This window comes from Rhodamnia argentea, chromosome 6 (genome assembly GCF_020921035.1).
Source record: "Rhodamnia argentea isolate NSW1041297 chromosome 6, ASM2092103v1, whole genome shotgun sequence".
In the NCBI taxonomy this organism is placed as follows: Eukaryota; Viridiplantae; Streptophyta; class Magnoliopsida; order Myrtales; family Myrtaceae; genus Rhodamnia; species Rhodamnia argentea.
Genome location: NC_063155.1, coordinates 10,207,751 through 10,230,150, shown reverse-complemented (window position 1 = coordinate 10,230,150; position 22,400 = coordinate 10,207,751). Strand labels below are relative to the sequence as shown.

Here is a 22,400-nt window from a genome sequence, read left to right as displayed (position 1 = left end):
TCTCCCCAATTATGCGTTAGCACGTAAAAGACGAGAAATTGAATAACAAAACTAGTCACATGGCATCCCAAGGAAAAGCTCCTTTTGCACGTGACTTAAGAAAGTTCATAGAGCTAGGCGAGAGGTCAATTAATGAACAAAGAACTCAATTATTCTAAGGAAGATTAACAGTGGATGATGCAAAGTCATGTCCTTTCATTCACATTGCTGATAAATGAGTTTAGAATTTATGGTTTGGAGTCTCGATTGCCATTGGGCGATGCAAAATCATGAAAAAGGAGATTCCCTCGTTTGCATCCATTTTTTCGCCTCAAAGCAACAGAAGCTGAATGGTGCGCAATTCGAAACGTCATTCCTTCGCTTGAAAGGGTAGCTAAAGCCCCAAGTGCAACTTAAACTTCATTTGTTCAAAGCAAATACTTGAAGAGATGTGTCCGAACTTCATGATGCTCGAACATGAAGAGGCGTGTCCGAACACACGGTTATCCAGACATGAAAAGTTACATCCGAATTAGCAATTTTCGAAATGAAGAGTTCTGTATTTTTGGTTTTGCATATACATAAGTTGTGTGTTTTTTTGTTTATATATTCAAACTATGATTCTATTCATTTTAATATGACAACTTCCATTTTCGTTTCTCTAAAAGAAATACAACAATTGTGTCCGATTGTTTCCCTAGAGAGTTATTAAAGAAACATGAGAATTGCTAGCTATTCGATATTCTCATTCCAAGACTCTATCATATCCTAAAGGATTTTTGTCGGTAACTATTGACAACGTTGTGGGGCAAATACTTTATTAAAGAGAGTGTTATCATTCAATTTATTCTCATTCGTTCACTACGTTTCTCAACAAGTGCCACTAGAGAGTGAAAGTGGAATTTTAGTAGATTTTTGAAGGTGCAGAAGTGTAACTAAGACAATTTATGAATCCTGAAGGGACGGTTTCCGAAAATGTTGGAGTCCACATAAGGGATTTGAGATGCCCAAAATTCCTCTCCAAATAAGAGAAGAAATTACAAAAAAAAAAAAATCAAACTATGCTCACCGTAATGTCTTTATCCTGAATTTTTTTTTTTATCATACTAAAAACCCTACAATATGCACACCGTAGCACGTAATCCTAAACAAATACCCCAAGCTTAATTTTTTTTTTTGGTCACATAAAAATTTTTGAACTCATACTAATGTTACATATTTATCTTCTGTTAATATTGTTTGCTTTTCGATGTCTACCTAGGCAGACCCTTTATTGATAGACTATTGATAAAGGGTAAATATATAACACGAGATACGAATATTGAGATTTTTTTATATCTCAGGGACCATGGTACAGGTGAAATACGACATGCTCCTTAAAATACGCAAAATAGCGAGGGCAAAATCGGTACGATGGAAGTGGTCACCGCCCGACCTCCAATCGCGGACGGGGGACAAACCGAGAACCCCCCACGTCAGTGGGGGCAAATCCAAGAAACGACCCCACGAGGAGATCTCTGTCGCTATCCTGCCGTCCACGTGGCGCCATCCTCTCCCTTGCTAACTATGGGAAACGCCTCGCCCCCCGCAAAGACGACAAGACCATCCATCTTCTTGGTCGTCCTTCCCCCCATCTCTATCCAAATCCCGTTGTGCCACGTGTCCTCCTTCTGGAACTCCCGCATGCCGCACGAGACCCACCCACAGGCCACCACCTACGCGGGCCCCCATCTCTTTCCTCCTTTTATCTCCACACTTATCGCTCCCCCATTGGCTATCTCCTTTCCCGTGGGCCCCATTTTCCCTTTTCAAAAGATCTAACCATTTATATTTGGGATACGCTACCGGTAGTTACTTTTACTCACAAATTTTTTAAAATTAATGGGTATTTTATATAAAAACACATCATAACAATGATGAGTGAATTTATGATTAAAATTGTATTGTTAAGACATCAATTTTTTCTTATATTTATATGAATCGTTATGAATTGCTCTTCCATACGTTAGCGCGCAGCGTACTCCCCACGTGGGCCCCCGCGTCACCGGCCACGGCCACGTTTCGCATCCCACCCAATGGTAGTTAAGTAGTAGCAGCTCTCCGCAACCGTTCGAGCCGATCCCCTCAGACGTATCTGCCCTCACACGTGTCCCCAACTACAGTCCCTATAAATGGAGAGGGGCAGCATCTGTCCCCTTCTGCATTTACTGCCTTCGATCTTGTGAATGAGGTAGGATCTGCGAGACGCTAGCACGCACCCGGGAGAAAGAGAGAGAGAGAGAGAGAGATCAATGAGAAACATTCGTTTAGGTCTTTGCTTGAACTAAGCGAGGGCGAGAGATCGTTAAGAGATAGACGACTGTGGGAGATCGATGGACCGTAGAGGAGGGTGCTGCATAGCCAGATACGCCCCCGGAGGCGGCGGCGGCGGCGGCGGTCCTTATGATATGTCCAAAGTGGACCGGATAATGCTCAGGTTCCGCCCCATCGCGCCCAAACCGGCGTGCGGGGGCTCCTCCTCCGGCGGATCTTCGCCGGAGAGCAAGGACACCCGCGTGCGGCCCGGCCGAGGCAGGAGACGGCAAGTGAGGAGCGGCGGCAACACCACCACCAAACGCTCCAGCAGGAAGAGGAGGGCTTGCAGCAAAGAGAAGGTCGGATATGCGTTGCCGCCTGGAGAGAAGGTGACTCTGCCGCTGTTGCCGGAGATGCCCGAGCACAAAGTCGGCGGCGATCTCCGGAACGTGAAGGCCGGCTTGAGGCAAGCTGCTGATTATTACAGATGTGCCATGGATCCGGTCCTCTCGAGGGACTCGGACAAAGGGCAAACGCAGAACGTGCCGAAGTGGCTTAGGTTCGACGATAACGCGCCAAAGCCGGCGCCTCCTCTGTTGCAGCCTTTGGGCAGACCGTCCCCGTGCGTGACGGTGGAGTGCGTGACGGACACGTGGGTGGACGGGGAGGCGCTAGGGCGCACCGACGAGGAGAGGTGGTGGAATCTGGAGCGGGACACGTGCCCCGGGTTCACGTCGGACGGCCTGGGGAGGGTGACGTGGATCAACGGGGCGCTGAGGAAGATGGTGGGGCGGGAGGAGGACGAGGAGGGGGATTGCCGGGTGTGGTTGGCGGTGAGGGAGGAGGCGAGGGGGATGATGTGGGGAGCGTTCACGTGTAGGGTAAGGATGGAGTACACGTGGGGGAGGGAGAGGAGGGCGGTGACGCTGCCCTGCGACGTGTGGAGGATGGACGGCGGAGGGTTTGCATGGAGGTTGGACGTGGAGGCTGCGCTGCGCTTGGGACGATGATCAACGGAAAAAGGTGATCGGCTGGCTCAGCTTCCGATGAGGATAATAACCAAGTCCCGGCCCCAAAAACCTCCCTGGGAAGAACATAACCTAAGTTGTGCATGTAAATATCTTTGGCAACTCTTCGGTTTGCTTTCTCTCAGCTTCTTGTCGTCACTATCCCTGCACCTCTCCCCTCTCTCTCTCTCTCCTATCTTCTCTCTGGTTATATTTGGCGTTTTCCTGAGAAAAAGCCCGATTTGGAGCGGGAATGCCTTCTTATGTAAGTATATATATTACTATCTTTTCTATTCTGTGAGATGTTCTGACCTCCCTCCCACCCCAAAAAAAAAAAAAGAGAGAAAACTCTGTAAAATGCTCAAGCTTTGGCAACTTTTGCATGTTGGGATCTTTGCAGTTCCTGATTTTCTGTGCCCAAGATCACTGTTCATCTGTTCACAGTTAACAGTGTCCCTCCACCGTACGGGTCCTGTTAATATGTTTGTATTCTTTCGGAAATATTGATGTAAAAAGAGAGAGAGAAAGAAAGAAGCAGGAGCAAGGACAGGTGGGTGGATGCTAGAAGGGAGGGAGGGAATTCGAATACCTCTTGGGAAAAAGGAGCAGCCATCCATTGGAAGACGCCTGGCCCTGCTCTCTCTGCGCTTACAGGTCTCTTTCTTTTCGCGCCGAACGACAGCGTACGTGTCCCCTCCCTCGTACTCTGCCGCGACAGGTGGCCCAACGATTCACATGATGAAGCACGGAGAAAATGGCTTGGGGACGTGACGTGTCCTTTCCCATGCAAGCTTTTTCTCCATTCTGCCATCGCAAAAGATCTTTTGACCAACCAAAATTCTCTCTCTCTCTCGAGTCTTCTGGAGAGTCCAGTGTTCTTCCCCACTTTCATATTCTCCTTCGTTCGAGTCCGTTTAGCGGTTCGAGCTGGTTCTTGGCATGGCCCCGCAGGTTCAAGATCGTCCTTTGACTGGGTAGATCGATCTCCGAAAGCAAAAAGTTCTCCGACTGCATAAAGTGAGGAGATGATAAAAGAACATAAGGGCCCGTCATGTCGCCTGACAAAACGCAAACAAAAGTAAAACCCCGTCGATGCCGCCAATTTTGTGCTTTTATAAGAGAGAACTATGGGAAAAAAGGCTATATTTTCACATGCAAGACAGGTTAAGAACATCTCGAAAAATTGATTTGAAATACAAGAGAGCTTCGCACACGAAATAAGTCTTTGGTTGATTCTTGTTAAGGATAATACAATTTGCATAAAGTATTTTATTAATTGAAAGATTGTGTGATCAGAAATAATTGATAATACTATCAAGTTAGTAGCTTTTCATGCCTAAATAGTCAATATAAAAGTTTTCCTTAATTTAATTGGTGGAGAAACATCAAATATTTAAACTCCACATGGAGTGTGTTCTTTTTATAAACAAAAAAACAAAAGGCTACATTGGAATATGGTTTTAAAATATTTAAACATCAAATAATTAAAATTGATTTTTAAAAACAAAAGGCTTTGTCTGTTTCTTGTGACATTTCCAAAATATATTTTTTAAGATGTTGCTTTTTTGAAAAATGATAATATTTTTTATTTTTTGGTTCAGACCTCAAAATGAGCTGGAAAATATTTTTCGCCATTTGATATGGAAAAATCTATTTTGCTAAAAAGACATTATTTGAGCAAGAGTGACTTGCGCATTGATAGTCTGCGAAACCAGCACAAGCATCGAAGTCTTAAGCTCGAATATTTGACTCCTGGGCATGAGCATGGGTACTAGTCTTGGGTCCACCGAAGCCAAGTCCGAGAAATCGAAGCCGAGTCCGAGAACTCAATCCTCGTGCTCGAGTCCCTAGCCCCCCAACTTGGGTCTCCAAAAGCCGTGCCTTGTTCCATTGAGGCCAGGCAATACGTAGGATAGGAATCCCACACCCAAGACCAGGTCTCGATGCCCTGACCTAGGTCCATCGAGATTGGGCTTGGGATCTTAGCCCTATGTTTGGGTCCATCAAGATTGGGATTGGTCCTTTGACTGCTACGCTTAGGTCCATTGAGGTTGGGATCGAGACCTCGTGCCTAGGATCCAATCCTTAATGCTTGGGCTTGGGTCCATTAATGTCGGGCCCAAGACCCCAATGTGAGCTCAAATAGCATTGAAGCCGAGCTCGATGTTTCCCACTATGTCACCGACACTCCTCCTAAGTGAGAGTGTCAGTCCGAACTCCAACGACACCCGCCGACACCTCCCGACACCGCGGTCGCGTGCGAATTTCGACACCGGGTCAATGGGCCCTCAGTGTCACATTAAGTTCATTAAAAAAAAAAACTAAAACATAGTTTGGCAAACCCTAGATATGAAACGCAACCCCTCGTGCTTCCTTTCCTTTCTTTGAGTTGTGGATCGACCTATCTCTAAAAATTACCTTAACTACTTCAACTAACTTTCATTTTTTATGAAAGATAAAACCTCTAATCCGTTTGGTATCCTTTATGGTGCCATGCTTTTAAGTTTTCAAATATAATATCTTTCTATTTTTTACAATTCTGAGTTGTCGAATTGTGACTTAATGAAATCTTAATGCATATATAATACCTCACTTTATTTATTTTTTTATATTTAAAAAAATATTTAATATAACGTCCCAACGTGTCAAATTTTTCTATTTTGAAAATAACTCGGCCGCGGTCGCGTGTCGGTGTCGGTGTCGGTGTCGCTGCTACTTAGGTTGCCCAAGACCATGGAGGTCAGAGCCTTGGCATCTCTAATTGGGTTTCCAAAGCCCAAGCCCGCATCCTCGACAACAAGGTTCGAGCAAGCGTACAAGGGTCCCGAGCCTAACCTTTATGCACATGAACTCAAGCGTTAAGGACCCAATTTCGAGCACCCGGGTCTTGGGCCAAAGCACCAAGTTTCGAGCCTTGGCGTCCCGCGCACGAGCACTAGAATCGAGGCCCGAGCTTAGATGTACCCAAGCACGAGCAACAAGATTGGGAGCATTGGCTCGATGGACCCGAGCACGGTCTAGATGGACCATGACATGGGCGCTAAAGTCCTAGGCACCGGGCACACACATGAAAGTACCGAGCCTAGGCGCCGAGGACCCAAGCTTGGGTTGCGGGATCTTGGGCACAGGTGCCAAAGTCCCAAGCACGAGCACTAGGATCCTGGGCCTTGCCTAAATGGACACCAGTAGACCCGGCCCTTACCTCTACTTTCAACATAGTTGCCAAGGCCTCAAGAGCTAGCATTGATTTTCTCGTGCCCAAGCGTAGAGTTTCTGGTTCAAACGTCGATATCTTGTCATATATATATATAGTAGAAAAATTTTTACGGATTTTTTTTAAGGGGACATCATTTTCCTGAATTTAAGCATTGGTTTTCTGTTACCTCATTTTCCTAAACAATCCAAATGCCAGAAAATGAGAAAATGTACTGCCAGTAAAATATTTTTTCACAAAATAAACGGAGTTCAGTTAAGCATTGGTCACTTTGATGAGGTACTCATAGTTCCCCATGTAATCTGCGGGTGCTTGTGGGGCTTAAAAGCGCCGTAGTCGAGGTACATTATTTGGGCAAAATTCCAATTCTTCTTACAGAATTAACATATTCACGTGCGAGGAGATGCGTGATAGTGTGACTTTTCTTTGTTCTTATGGAATTGTTTATAGTCATGTTAAGACATAACTCGAGCTTAAGGTATGGGAATCCGAGGTAAGTATGAGCTCATTGATGAAGAATGTAATCTATAGGCGGCTCTAATTGGGCCCACGATGTTCCACTAATAAGGAGGACGACCAGGCTGCTATCGAATAGGCCCATCTCTTGTTCAGATTTCGGGCCGAACTTCGATTGGTCCCTGGAATTTTGTAACACCCAGCAAGATTGCAAGAGAGTTCAATTGTTATACAAAAGAGCCATTCATAAAATTACTACTAAGTCTGCTCAAACATCCGCAAGTTTGGCTTGGTAGCTTATAGGTTATAGCATCATAGGAAAAAAAATGACCATATGAGATTGAATTAACATAAATGCGAAAGGTTTAGAGTTCAATTGTTTCGATTGGAAGGTTTAGAATTGAATCGATACCAATGTAATAAGTTTATAACTTTTTTGATACTTTTCTCTATATCCGAGAACCTGCCATTCACGAACCCGCACCTTCCATATCGACCTATCAAACTTGCACATTGAATGGCAAGAATCTAGGCTCAGCACCTACAATTTATCTGCGACAAACCCAAAATGCACAGCAATGGAGATTTGATCAAAATGGATGCATCAAAAGCTTCATATGGTAGACAAAGGCTTCCCTAGACGGTCAAACTTCATTCCAAGTCTACTATAAAAATTATATGGGTAACGTGCAATCTTTTAGTAATTACATGATAGTGCGAAGTTTTTTTTTTTTTTTTTTTTCGGGGTGGAAGCGCTTTCAAACATTTGTCTAATTCCCTTTTTATTCAATTCGCTCCCTTGTGTTCTCTAATATTTATCGTTTAGTTATTGCTTTTTAATATCGTCACTTCATGTTTGACTTGTCTTTATATATTTCATACAAGGAAAAAATGAGGATGCAAGGGCCAATTTGATTTGGATGTCTGATTGTCCCACCAACCAAAGTACAAAAAATTAACGTAAATATCACAATGACCAATGAAGCAGTGACGACATAAAAGTCAGGAAGTTTACAGAAACATATATTATTGAAGCTGACTTGGCGCGTCACATGCAGAGACAAGTCAAAGGAAACACGTGGCGTGGAACCTCAGGTAACTTTCCAGGAGGCCTGTGGAATTTCTGATTTCGCTCTCCATTCGCACCGAACATCCCCCTACTCGCGCATACCTCGCGCCACGTGGAATCCTGTCAGTCGTCTTTGCGCATCAAACTGGCGAGTGGATTGCACGCTCCCGACGAGCGTGTCGACGTCGCACCTGCTATTTTATTCTCCCACGTTCTTCGCAGCGCGGCGGGGGAACGACACCGCTCGTCAGATCCGATCGGACGGTCGAGACTGGATTAAGAACGCTGACCGTGCGATCCGACCTAGTGGCCCCGTGAACGGCTGGGATCAACACCGTGGCGGCGCTCAATGAGGCCACTGGGCCATTATAAATACGGAGCCGCGGACTGGCCGTCATGAAGCGTTCCGGGATTTCGAGTGATGTCTCTCTCTGTCGAGGAAATAAGCGAAGGGGAAGGCTAGGGTTTTCTCTTTTGGCGCGCAATCGAAGGGCTCAGAGATCGTGGTTCCAGGTTCCTTTTTTGAATTGGATTGGATCTCTTTCGGGTCTTCCTTTAGGGTTCTTGATTTGCGCACTCGGCATTTTGGTTATTTCTTGGATTTTCCGAGTCCCGTGGCTCTTGCGCGGCCGATTAGGCTTTTGGAATTTTCTATTCGCGGCGGAGCTTGCTCGGGATTCATTTCTGAGGCGGTGATTTTTCGCATGATCTAATGTGGTTACCGAGCTGAGAAGCAACAACGAGCTGGAAAAGTTCCGCTAGGGTTCTCATTTGGAACGAATTGGGAATTTGTGTGCTTTTGGAATTTTTCGCCCTGTTGGTATTGGTATCCTGTCTGGGGTGGATTCATTTCTTGAGTCGAACTGGCTTATCCAGTGAGCTCTTGCTGATAGAAAAGGAAGAACGGCTTGTGCTTGCGGGGGGAAGGTAAAGAGGCATCAGGGCGCAGGGTAATTAACTATTCGAGCCTTGTCAATCAAAACTGGGTCTCTCAAGATTTTAGTAGATTGATATTAGAACTGATACACTCGGAAAACAAGGTACTCTTGTGGTTGACATGTGCAATTACTGGGTGTTGATTTTATGGCACCAGCTTTTCACATAGAGTTTAGTGGACAGAGAGAGTCAAGAAGGCATTCTCCCTCACAATCAATGGGAAAGTCACGAAAGTTCTCATCAAAAGGACCTTCAAGTGGTTTTGTACCAGATTATCGGCATGCTGTGGAGACTATTGAATCCGAGGGCTTTGGGAGCTCGGGACGGGTTGACACTGAAATGACGGCTTCTGATGATTCATCTGCCCCAAAAAAGAAATGCATTAGCTTGAACGTACATGGAAGCGAGAATTTCGGGGTCCCAATACAGTTGTTGTCTTTGGCTAAGATGTCAAGGCTTGAAAGGAGAGGCCTTAAGCTGAGGTTGGAAAAGGAACTTGAGCAAGTTGAGAATCTTCAGAGGAAGCTTGCAGCCATGAGTTCTGATGTGATTGCGTTGTCTCCATCTCGTGATGTACAGAGTTGGAGTGAGGGGCAGAGAAAGCCTCCGGTGGATGGCTTCCCAAGGTCTTCAGAATTGTCCGCTCGGAATGGAAAGAAGCGGTTCCCTTCAGCTCGCAATGGATCCCAAAGTAAGAAAGGTGCCTTCGGGCGCTCTGAATCAATAAAAGCTGCTACTTCTGCAAATCCATCAAATGCTATGTTATTAAAGCAATGTGAAACATTGTTGAATCGTTTGATGTCCCACCAATATGGCTGGGTCTTTAATTCTCCTGTGGATATTGTGAAGTTGAACATTCCAGATTACTTCAGTGTGATTAAGCACCCTATGGATTTAGGGACTGTGAAAACAAAGTTGCTTTCTGGAGAATATGCCAGCCCTCTTGGGTTTGTGGCTGACGTACGACTGACTTTCTCGAATGCAATGACTTACAACCCACGCGAGAACAATGTGCATATTATGGCTGCGGCTCTCAGCAAGTATTTTGAGAAGGGATGGAAAGCTGTAGAGAAAAAGCTTCCAGCTGTTAATGACATGCGGGCAGTGCCTGAATATGCTGCTCATAGTGAAACTGGGATTGGCACTGAAATGCCACCTTTGAAAAAGAATAAAGTTATGCCAGTTGACCCTCGGACTAAGCTTGAGCCAGAGAAACGGATCATGAGTGATGAGGAGAAGCATAAACTAAGCCTTGAACTAGAGGCTCTCTTGGGAGAACTGCCTGAGAGCATTGTTGATTTTCTTAAAGAGCAAAGCTCTGGAGCAGAGCAGACAAACGAGGATGAAATTGAGATAGATATTGATGCACTTGGTCATGAAACGTTGTTCAAACTACGAAAGCTTGTAGATGACTATTTGCTGGATAAACAGAAGAAAAAGGAAAAAGCTGAACCTTGTGAAATGGAGGTCCTGACTTCTCTAAGATTCCTTTGATATTTGCTGCGGAAAAAAAGAAAAGTTTCACTTGGCTTATCGCGTATTTTTTCTTCTCTCTTACAGGTTCATAATATGTCAGGTGTCAGCACTTCATCAGTGCCACCTTTGCAAAGGTAATTGTCATAGCTGTGCATGTACTAGCATGTGGACTGCACAAGGACTGTTTTTTGATGCCACATTCTTCTCTTCTTGTATATTACTAGGAAATGACGCAATTGATGAAGATGTAGATATAGTTGGTGGGAATGACGCTCCTGTTTCATGCTTCCCTCCAGTAGAGATAGAGAAAGATGCAGTGCACAGAAGCAGTAAATGCAGTAGTTCCAGTAGCTCCGGTACTGAATCGGGGTCCTCATCTAGTGGTTCGCGCTTCTGCAGATCTTTTCCTACTTTCTTTTTTTCTTAAAGTTATACCTTCTCTTTTGGAAGTTGTATTGTCTAACTGTATAGAGCACTATCTCTTTCTATAACTACCACCAATGGACAAATACTAGAGACATCTTCCTCTTTTCTAGTTTGCATCATAATCTGCTTTCGTATATTTTCGATTTTTAATTTGTGAAGTTCATACTTTTGTGGGCGCATTATTTTGAATTTGGTCGTTGAATGCACCTGGTCCGTAATTGCTGATCACTCTTCTTAGTATTTGTGCATGAAGTGTTTAAAGTTCTCAAATCATCTGCTTTGTTTGATTGTCCTTTGTTTTGGATGTCGGAACTGTAGAATAGGATAAGAAAATTGCCAGGTTTTTTGTGTCAGCTTTGGCTGTTGCCTATCACGATCTCTCCAAAGTTCATTTGATGTCCTTCGGAGACAAGAAGTGTTGCTATGGGGAGCTTTAGATTTCTATAGAATGGCAGAAGGACTGTTCATTTTGGTTGTTTGGCTGTGGTTGCACGTAAATTTGCCAGTAGAGTGGTGGAAATTGGGGGATTTGGGCAATATCAGCATTTTATTGCTGATTTTATGCTGTAGTACCTAGTTACTAGAATGATAAACATGTTTCTGCAAAAAATTGAAAGAAAAAGAGAAATATGAGAACTGTTTTTTTCTTGTTCATCTCGTGTTTGCTAAAGGGTCTGGGTGATGATGTTCTGTATAGTAACTTAGACCTGCTAATTATTGTTAACGTTAAACTGGATTTTAAATTTGGTTTATCGATACTTTAGATCAAGGCAAGTCCCCCATTTTTTGCAAAAGTAGTCTCGTACAAGGTTTGCAAGTAGACATGCATGTAGCATGGTATATGTGCTGGTGTATGCTTAACCATATTCTGTTTTGAAGAAACGGGCAGTGAATCTCTTTGCATGGTCTTTTTCCTTTAGTAGTGGGTTAGAGTCATGCTCTGGACTCTTAGTTGGTGGTGACTCAATATATGCTTTGTCAATTAGTCTGTCAACATGTAGTGGCCATGGTTAAGGCAAGTGTAGTTGGTACTGCTAGTAGCCTGGGCATTGTCTTGTCGACATTAGCCATTTATAGGTTAGATGGCCATATCTTTGTAAAGGGGTACGTGTGGATTTGAAACTGCCTTAGTTATAAGCCTGTAAGCTTTTGACGTTTACTACAATGTTCTTGAATTGCAGAACATTATGACTCTTCTTGATTGAGCTCTTATTTCGTTGCACTTGTGCTTGTTTGCTGCTCTTCAGATGCAGACTCAGCTAGTTCATCTGCTAGTGAATCAGATGCTGCTAAGGTTTCTGGACCTGTCAAGGTGGCGAAGGTAGATATGCCAAGCTTGGGTGCTGTTGTCATGTTGCATGTCTGAGGTTCTGGTTCTTATGTTGTCAGTCAACTTTATGCCTATTTTTTCTTTTACTGCAGGAAGGCTTGGCTAATGGAGTAAGTGATGATCAAAGGAGTACTTTTCATGACTTTGATACTGGTATATTTAAGTTCAGATCTCATTTTGGTTTAAAAGGTGATTCACTTTGTGCAACCATCTAGACTGATGAACTAATAACTGACCTCGTGTTACTTTCTTTGTTTAGCATCTATTGATGGGATGGGTCAAGTTGTGCAAACTTCTCAGCCCAATCCGCTTCCCTTAGAAGCTTGTGTTCAGGGAGAGGGTAAGCACGATCATCATAAAGATAATTGTATGCTGTTTGTTATGGGGGCGTGATCTCACGCATCGTGCTGTAACATTATAGAGGAGAATGCTCCACCTGAGAGGCAAGTCTCCCCTGAGAAGCTTTATCGTGCAGCTCTTTTGAGGAGCCGATTTGCTGAGACTATATTTAAAGCTCGAGAAAAGGCTCTTGAGAAGGTTGGACGCGGTGCTTGATGCATCTTTTCTCTGCGTCAACTTGTCTAGACACTTGATTTCTATATTGTTGATTTTCACATCTTAGGTGGAGAAGCGAGATCCTGAGAAGTTACGAATAGAGAAAGAGGAACTTGAGAGGCGGGCAAAAGAAGGTCTCTTTTATAATACCATCAGTGTCATTGCTGTTTGCTACGATGAGTCTCCTCCTCTAAATTCTTCTTTTATTGTAATCAGAAAAGGCTAAAATACAAGCCGAGGCAAAGGCCGCAGAAGAGGCTAGAAGAAAAGCTGAAGCTGAAGTTGCAGCTGAAGCCAAGAGGCAGAGGGAGCTGGAGAGGGAACTTGCTCGTCAAGCATTGCAAAAGGTGAGTGCGAGCCTTGCAGTTCACTGGACGAGGGTTCAAAAGGGCAACTTATCTGAAGAGTCTTTGGTTTCTGCAGATGGAAAAGACAGTTGATATCAATGAGAACAGTCAGTTTATGGAGGACCTGGAGATGCTTCGGGTAGCTCAAGGTGAAGATTTACCGAACTTCTTGGAGGAGACAAAGAGCCCAGACCGTTCAGAAAACCATCTGGGTAGTTTCAAACTCCAGAATAGTAGCAATCCTTTAGAACAGCTTGGCTTGTACATGAAGGTTGATGATGAAGATGAGGATGAGGAGAGTGAACCGCCTGAAAGTCTTCCAGTTCCACCACCACCACCACCAAATGACGTAGAGGATGGGGAAATCGATTGAGAATAGAATCTTTTCTTCTTTCCCAAATTCTGACACTGGGCACGTAAATCCTTTTAAGAGGACTGGAAAAGGACTTCCTTTCTCTTCAGAGGAATGAGACAACTCGGGGAATTCTCCTTTGTTCTTAGGTGACCACCAAAATTAGGGGCGCACAATGGACCCGGGGGAACATTGTCCTCCTCTAACCTTACTCGAAGAGGGTTGGGAACTTCTTCCTTTTGGTTTGAACATCTGGTGACTGAGGTTGGTTTTACCTTTATCTGCAGACAGTCCGTGATACGATGCGGATTTGGAAGGGAGAGTGTACATAGAAATTCCGAGATCTTGATTTGAATTCATTGAAGTGGAGCACATCAGGGGGCATTCCTAATGGACATCTGGGATGAAACTGCTTATAGAGAAGGGCAAAACAGAAAGCCTGGAGGATAGGTTAGAGAGAAGGGTGGCCTTCTTTCCTTGTAAAAAAGTTTTTGGTTTTGGTTGCTCAGTGGGAGTGGAAAGATCAAATTGTTTTATTGCTCCGCCAGAAAAAAAAGTGAAAGAAAAGAACAAAAAGAATTCATTCTTTTCCTTTGTTTATGTTCCCGATCATTCCTTGATTCAATCTGCCTTTTCAGATGAAGTACATATGTCAAACCATTGCGCCCTTTCCTCCTATTCAAACTGCCTAATCTTTAATATTCTTGTTATGTAGTTTCTTTTTATAACATATTGTTTCGCAAAAAATAAGAGATCGAAAAGTATTTTCATTAAAAGGATTATTGTCTATTTAAAATAATTAATCAACAAAAAATATTTTAATTACTGACAATAATTTATATTCATAAATTTATGTGAGCGATTAAAATATTTTTTATTTATTTGTTTACTATTAAAAAGAATATCAAATCATCTATTATTATCTGCAAAACAAAAGAAATTTGAGCGTATAATTTTCTTTTCTCTTCATAGCTAGACTATTTGATTGGACGTAACTTTCAATCATCCTTATGAATAGTAATTTATCGGTTACTTATAATGTTGTAACTTTTCTTAGGGGACATAATTTTTCTTTCGGCCCCGTTTGGTCGTGTATGTTATGATTCGTAATATTCCAGAACCAATAGTGGTTTGCCTAAGAAAAGAACTTGATCACCAGAAAGAGAGAGAGAGGACACCAAAAAAGGGAAAGAGAACATGCGTTCCGCTGTACAAAGACTTCCCACTAACCCACGCAGCGCTATATTAGTTCTCGAACATACCTTCATCTGATATACTAGAGGATTCAGTCCCATTGACAAGAGGCTGATTCTCAAAACTAATGCTAGGGTCGCCAAGAATGCTGTAGTCAAAATCGTCGTCGTCGTCCTCCTCCTCCTCCTCCTCCTCATCTTCATCGCTCTCTGGATCCTTGACTTCTTTCTGCGTCACTCCTTTCGATGCGGCTTCTCTCTGCATCTTTTGCTTGATCGCATCTTCATAAGACATTTCATACCACACAACGCCTTTTCCAACAATGGATTTGTTGTGGGCGTCTGTCATCCTCTCTTGCTTGCTTTTCTCTGAGTTCTTCGGCTCGCCCCAGTAGTCGTACCTATATAAAGGGTTTGAAGGATCGTATTGATCCTTGCCAAAGTAACTGCTGTCTACATACCTTCCTGGCTCTTCCAGTGGCAGACCCAGGGCTCGTCGGCTGTAAAATGACCACGCCTTGTTCAGTGATGAACACTATCAGACCAAATATTTTGAGTACCATGATTCTAGGAACAGAGTTCTCTGGCATTTACAGAGAGAATGAAAGAAAAGATTCCCCGTTGATTCGGTGACAAAACTTTCTTTAGCACTCCAAGAGGACATGAACAACAGTTTCCAGAAAAACTTGCTTCCTAAATATACTAATAAAGGATGTCATGATAGCCATTCCCTCGTAATGTTTGCAAGGATTTCGACCAAGCTAGACATTCTTACACTCAGTAAAGGATATCAGGAAGCATTATATGCGTTAAGATGCTCACAAGAAAATTATAAGTATGCGTCTGAAGGTAGGGCCTATCAATAGGCAGTGACCAAAACCATTTGGCTCCATTTAACAAATTTGGATTAACTAAGTTCTCTTTTCACGTGAGGAAACCTGAGTTCCCCTCATGGACCATATTTATTTTCTTTCCTTTTTCTAACAGCAAAATGCGACATTGAACCACTTTCTCAATGCAACTGATTTCTTCTTCCCTCACCCTTTTAAGACATAATAAAAGCCCAAAGCAAATTGACGCATTGTAGGAATAAGAGTACCAAACATGTGCTAAATTCTGTCATTCCTCGAAATCTGTCAACGACAACATAAACGGCACGTGAAATCTTCCACATATTACATGTAGTATCAAGGAAAAAAATTAGATTGGGTGATTGCATCCTTCTTGGTTAGTTTTGTTTCCCAAAATATTCAGTTAGAAAAGACAACAAACATCAAACAATTTGCATTGGAAACATAAATTAGATTATATATCAAAAGAGTCAAATGTGTCATAATGACATAGCATTACCAGCTGATATCCCTGATCAAGGCTTCTCTTTCTTCAAATGACCGACGCCAATGCATCAAGTCATACTCATCCATCTCAATATTTCGCCTGAAATTGGAAATTTTATATGCCTCTCCCCTTTCTTCCGCTTCTTTTCTCATTTTGTAATGGAACTACATGTACGCAGAAAGCCAATCAACAGATATAAAGTGACTTGGCAAACAAAACCAGAGTACGATCTAAATTTAGGACAAAATGGCACATATGCATATGAAATCAAGCCATCAAGCCAACACAGTGACTAAAATTTCATATGAACAGTACTTGTGTAGTGAATAAGATGCAATCTGTGCAACAAAGCAATAACTAACCTCACGCTCAGCTAAAGCTGCTTCCAAGTCAAGTTCTCTCACACTAGTTTTCTGCCCAAAAATACCAGGCAACATTAGAGAAATCACCCATTACAAAACTGACGTATCTTAAACATCAAATAACCAACCAGAATAACTTTTGGTATCAAGGCCTTCTTATATTTAGCTTTGGTATATTCAACACTTTTCTCTTCATCATAATCATCATCGACCAACTCAGATAATTTTTGGTTTTGGTACTTCTCAGGATTGGCCTCCAAATCATCCAAAATCATTTGCTCAGCGACATGCATCTGCCACAACTGCATAAAGCCACACCACACCATATATTGTAATCATGACAATTCACACATGAGCTAAAATCATGAGCAAGAGTTGCATTTGAAAGACCACAGACTTTGGAAGTTTAGATAAATATAAATAAGCAATCAGTATTTTTCTACACCCATTATAGACCAGGAAGCAGTGGTTGCAGTGCATAACAAGGGCGAATATATATATATATGTATATATATATATATATCCTAATTTTAGGATGACAAATCCCTTTAATCCAGTCCATATAATGTCTTTTTCGGGAGCTAGAGAGTGAAATTATTCTAGGCATGCTCCCTCTTTTTTTAGTCTAGGCAAGTCTTATGCGTTGAAACAAATGCCAATGAACTTACACATAAAAGGAAATTTCAACCATCTTGCACACAAGGATGACATCATTGTGTTTATCACTTGAGATTTGGTAACAAAACCCAAGGGCAAAGTTAAGAAAGTTTGTCCACAAGGACCAAGCCCTTGAAGAGACGGAAGCCCTGAAGTAGCACTTGAGCTTTTACCAACAAACAAACGTGTGAGCCACTAGGTTTTTCTTATTTCCCTTCCTAACATCGATAGGTGCTTAAATTCATTTACCTAACATGAATGACAATCACAAAATCGAAAATGCACTTAAATCTAAACGATTCTCACCTCCGAAAAGGTAGGAAGCATGAAGGTAGACACTTTAGTAGCACTTCAACACTTGTTGCCTTAACACATACCCCCTCTCTAATCTTTTAAGTGCACTTGGGACCTCTTCTTTGCCATTCATTTGTGATTGATATGTGTATCAATATGTATGCAACTTAAAACCAAAAAGTTAAGGAAAAACCATCAATATGGAAACCCTTAGCAAATTTTTTCAAAAAAGTTCCCATTCTAGGGAATGTATGCCTCACGTTTTACATAAGAAGTTAGTCAATGAGTGCTCTTAGAGAATAGATCAAGCGGCAGTAAATGTGCTTTGCTAATACACGACGATGGCCTACAAGATAGAGATGCTGCAGTCACTTACGAAGAAGAGACTTCATACACTGTCACTGGAACTTTTAAAATGGACAGTGACAGATATACCGATGCAGATAATTCCTTTCAACAAATGCATTGCTGCAAAAGACAGATGAATGGATCCTTACACAAATACCTTATCAACATAAGGGTGATTCGATAATAGAGACTCCTCTTCAGGTTTTGTTCCTGGGTCTTTTCGAGGTATAGGAGGTCTTCCACAGTCACGCTGCATATAAAGGATAAAGGAAAAGATGTAGGTCATTAGAACTCTATAGAGACTGATTCTTCTCTGGCAATAGGTCCACATACAAGAAAAATGAGTCATGATCACATTGAAGTATGTGCTGTAGTAAAAGCAAGAGGACATATATTGCTCAAGTGTTCTACTGGAAAAAAAAAATTCTGCTTGCACGTTCTACTGAAAAAAGGAAAAAACAGTTTGTGTGAACCTGTGCCTAAACAGATTTATTAGATTGAATCTTAATCCTTGCTAAGACTTCACAAGTAATCCTTGCTAATCTTGCAGATAAGCAATCACAAGTTTATTCCATTTATATACTAAAGCTCTAGTTAAAATGTCTAATTAATAGATCAAGCATAATATTGAGTCATGCTAAAATTCAATCACACTTGGAGGACTGCAATATCAAAACAGAAGTCACAGACCCGCAATTCATCAGGATTGCTATCCTCATCCCGATGAAATATTGGCGGAAATTCAAACCTGTTAAAGCTGCAAGTAAAAACACATGTCAAATGCAAGAATCACTAGAAACGATGGCTGACATACAAGATAATATTATGTAAAGTAAGGAGCAAGAGTTACGTACATCAGGTGATCTATGTTAGGATGGACAAAACGCATTTCAAGAGGAAATCGAAACCTGTATGGGTCTCGCTTTGCCTGCAGAAATGAGCAAATATGCATGGTCAATCCCGAGACAAGTGAAACATATATGATTTATCGATGCAGAAAGAAGTGGAGGCATAGAAACAAAAGTAATTAAACAGAAAATACTGAGTTCAAAATCTGTCCGTCAAATTTAGAGCCCGTTAGGGTGGGCTGCAACTTCCACTGTGGCTTTATGACTTTGACTTGACATATTCATTTTTGACATTTGGAGAGTCAACCATGCTATCCAGGTCAAAACAGGACAATAAAGAAAGAAAGTTTTCATCCCTCCAAATAGCATATGTTCCAAATTGGCCTTTCGCAGATTTTTGCAAAATACAAAAGACAAATCATGATAACTATGTAAACAGCTATACAAACGGCACTCACCAGGATTTCGACAATAACGTGCATACCAACTTTTATGTGATGGCGGATCCAATACCAATCATTTCCTTTAATAGGAACCCACCTGCAGCATGGCAGAATTCTTAACTATAGTCAAGAACTTTAATCATATGAACGTGTCTACCTATAGTAAATTGATAACCCCCGAGTCTTAGCACTTTAGATGCAGAATACATTTATTGCAGATCGTTTTCGTTGCAACATGATGAAAGAAACTTCATGGTTGTGGATTCTCAAATTTAACCACTGTATTATTCATCTGTGTTCCTTGAAGTCGTGGATATACTTTATACCTCTTCTTTGCACATACATAATGTCTTGTCAGTTTGAAACTTTGAAAAACTAGAAAGATGGGCCTAATATATATTCCTATTCACTGCAACCAGAAGAGATCCTGTTACAGTAGAGACATGAGTATCCACCACCTATCCATGAAATAAGCTGCTCGCTTTTATGAATAAAGATGAGGGGATACCATGTTCCTGGGACCATAGCAGAAGCTGCAAGTTCAAACTATGTTAAAGCTCTAAGAGGAAACCTCAGTAATTTTGCAATATCCCTTAACCTCCATTTAGTCCATCAGGGTCGTATGATATCCAATTAAGCATTTTTGCCAAAAGAGTACATCGTTCGAATTGAAAACAGTTGACAACAATGGTAAGGCAGCACGCTGACCCCACAAGGACTAGTTGAGCTAGTAATATTAAGTGATTACCAGTAATCTTCGATGCACGTAAGAGAGACGACGGTGAGATAACCAAGGAGAAAGGCACAGTAAACTGATGATATGTGAGCAAACAACTGTACCCGTCATATACGCCTCCCACATCAACAAATGCTCCTTGATAAAGGTGTAAAGTGGTGACCTTCCCCTCACAAATCTGTAGAATAATCTCTCTAATGTAAAGCTCATGTACTCTCCTATTAAAATAGCATATGAAATTTGGAATTTGAATAAACAACTAGAAAGTGTGGATCTACAATGCACATAATTAAAGAACTAATGTACTTATATGAAGTGAAAGACTCAGACATGCATTACAGGACAAACTAAAGGCAATCGCTCAACAAGTTGAGACTATACTTCCCTTTTTCACAACAGCAGGAAACGATGTAATGTCAAAACCCAATTACAAAGTTACATCTTGAAGAAAGAAATGTTATACTGCTTGTTAATGATTACAAGTTGCTGGTTTTAAATTTTCAAACTCATATGCCTGCAGGATTAAAGAAATTGACCAAAATTAGGTATGAAGACCAGCTTGCTGCCGAGAAGATTCGATAGAAGAAACACCCAAGTAATGAATAATGATTAAGGATAAGCTATCACGTACACTACTATTATCGGCTGTACAAGTCCGAGTCTAGCACTTCATTTAACTGTGAGAAATAAATACTTAAAGAAAGAAAAGAAAAGAAAAGAAACTTACCTGCCCAGGATAATAGAAAGGCAGCTCGTACTGCATCGAACAACAAAACAAGCAAAGTAAGACAACCATTTTCGAAGCTCATGGATGCAATATGATGGTGTAAGGTTGAAATTAGTTCTACCATGCCGTCTTTGTAATCTTTGCCTCTTTTCCTTCGTCCAGGATGGTAGTCGTGGTCGTACTGTATCACCACGGTAAGAAAAGAAGAGAAAAGAGAGAAATTTAGTCTCAAATCACATTGCCGCTCAATTCTAGTGCACCAAGTCAGTGGATACAAAAATTGCTCATAAAACAGCTCCTGCATCAATGCCTGAAGCAAATTTGCGAGAAAAGACAAAGAGAACCTTATAAGATTCCTCCTCCAATCTATCCTTATTTGCCTCGACCCACTCGTTGTACTGTTTGAGGAAAACTTTGTACCTCTCCAAGCACATATCATCCGTATCAGTGCTCACTCTACTCTCCAAATCCTCCAAATCCACCCTCTCGGACATCATCCGGTGACCCTCGCGGATAAACCTGAGCTCCTCCCTGTCGACCTCCCAGCCCCTGGGAGGCCAATCGCGAGGCGCCACCTGCCTAACGACCACGGGCCCCGCCCACAGCGTGGTCAGCCTCTCAGGAATCTCGCCTTTGATCTCGAACTGCTTCTGGTACCACTCGTCCTCGGTGAGGCCGAGCTCCTTGATCCGCTGCTGGCGGTGCCGGGGGTTGAGCATGCGGAAGGCCTCGATGGCGTCGGGGGACTGGAGAGGCACCTCCTCGCCTTCGTTGAGGGACTTGCGGGCGAAGTCGGCCTCCGGGGTGAGGACCTCCTCCCAGGGGGCCCAGCCGCGCTCGATCCAGTTGCGGCGGCGGGCCTCGTCCTCGGTCTCCTTGTCCTTGGGGCCGAAGTTCTGGAGGAAGGTCTCGTCGACGGGGAACTCGTCGGAGCTGAAGCATCTGGCGGGGAGAGAGGAGGGGCGTCCGGCGAAGAGGAGGAGGAGGAGGAGAGGGCGGCGGCGGTGGGGATGGCGGGGGAGGAGTAAGGGAGGGTTTAGAGAGGGTTTAGGGAAGGGGGAGAAGAAGAGATAAGGCGGGGCGTGGAGGTGGATTTGCTGCATTTTACAGAGAGAGAGAGAGAGAGCGAGTTTGAATGGGGAGGGCGGAGTGACAAAAGGAAGTGAAATGAGGCTTTCGTTTGCAAACGTTTCGCGGGATTATCATCAACTGCCAACTCCCCTTTATAGTATTTATTTTTCGGGACATGTACTATGGACCTACCGATATTTTTGCGCCAATTCAAACCTAAATATTTTTTATATTTGTAAATTAAATCATCCGGCTAATTTTGACCAAAAATCATTGAAGTAGATGTTTTTCATTCTACGTGACACAACCGATGCTCATGGATATATATATATTTTCAATTTATTTCTTTACTTCCTTTTTTAGTGGCGGCAAAGATTGCGGCCCGACTCTCATCGACAGTGGGCAAGAGCGTCATGGCCTTCACCCGATGCTCTCGCTGTGGTCAATGAGAGCCGTGTACACCCTCGCCAAATTGGGGCTAGGTGAGGGTTTGGTGCCGAGCGAGGGCAAGATTGCAAAGCCCAGATCAGGCAAGGGCATTGCGGCTCTCATCTATGGCCAACAAGGGCATTGTTGCCCGTGCTTGTGGCTAGCAAGGGTTGGCCAATGACCCTTGCTAGACTCAGTCCCAAAAAAAGTAGAGAAATAAATTGAAAATACTAAAAATATTTATAAAAAAAAATGTCTATGTTAGCATCAATTGACATTCATGCCAACGATTTCAAGTCAAAATTTGCCAAAGCACTCAATTGACAAATTGTAAAATGGTTTAGAACTAACTTGACATAATTAAAAAGTTTGTAACTGAATTGACACAAATGCAATTAGTTTAGAACATTTTCGATAGTTTCCCTTATTTATATAAGCCTTCAAACCTTATAAATTTGAATTTAAATCGCTAATCCCTTAATTACATAAAATGTATAATTTTAAGATAGCTT

The 22,400-nt window shown here is 42.4% G+C and overlaps 3 protein-coding genes across 3 annotated transcripts; 2 read left to right on the top strand and 1 right to left on the bottom strand.

Annotated features, from left to right (window-relative positions):
• Positions 1–2,243: 2,243 nt before the first annotated feature.
• LOC115741390 lies at positions 2,244–3,374 on the top strand. Its single transcript, XM_030675254.2, has one exon. The coding sequence runs from the start codon at positions 2,352–2,354 to the stop codon at positions 3,282–3,284; it is 933 nt and encodes a 310-aa protein (XP_030531114.2). The 5' UTR covers positions 2,244–2,351; the 3' UTR covers positions 3,285–3,374.
• A 5,641-nt stretch (positions 3,375–9,015) lies between these two features.
• On the top strand, positions 9,016–14,085 carry LOC115741556 (transcription factor GTE10-like). The gene is given in 11 exon segments (XM_030675528.2): positions 9,016–10,423; positions 10,517–10,558; positions 10,560–10,566; positions 10,657–10,815; positions 12,106–12,179; positions 12,281–12,341; positions 12,448–12,528; positions 12,610–12,725; positions 12,811–12,877; positions 12,960–13,090; positions 13,167–14,085. Coding segments are annotated over 11 exon segments (2,355 nt in total). The 5' UTR covers positions 9,016–9,103; the 3' UTR covers positions 13,464–14,085.
• A 530-nt stretch (positions 14,086–14,615) lies between these two features.
• On the bottom strand, positions 14,616–21,521 carry LOC115741557 (protein PLASTID TRANSCRIPTIONALLY ACTIVE 10). Its single transcript, XM_030675529.2, has 12 exons — positions 20,733–21,521; positions 20,510–20,569; positions 20,389–20,418; positions 19,766–19,839; positions 18,941–19,022; positions 18,489–18,562; positions 18,325–18,391; positions 17,792–17,884; positions 16,464–16,637; positions 16,336–16,386; positions 15,986–16,137; positions 14,616–15,135 (listed from the first exon to the last, which is right to left on the bottom strand). The coding sequence occupies exons 1-12, from the start codon at positions 21,489–21,491 to the stop codon at positions 14,688–14,690; spliced, it is 2,064 nt and encodes a 687-aa protein (XP_030531389.2). The 5' UTR covers positions 21,492–21,521; the 3' UTR covers positions 14,616–14,687.
• Positions 21,522–22,400: the final 879 nt, after the last annotated feature.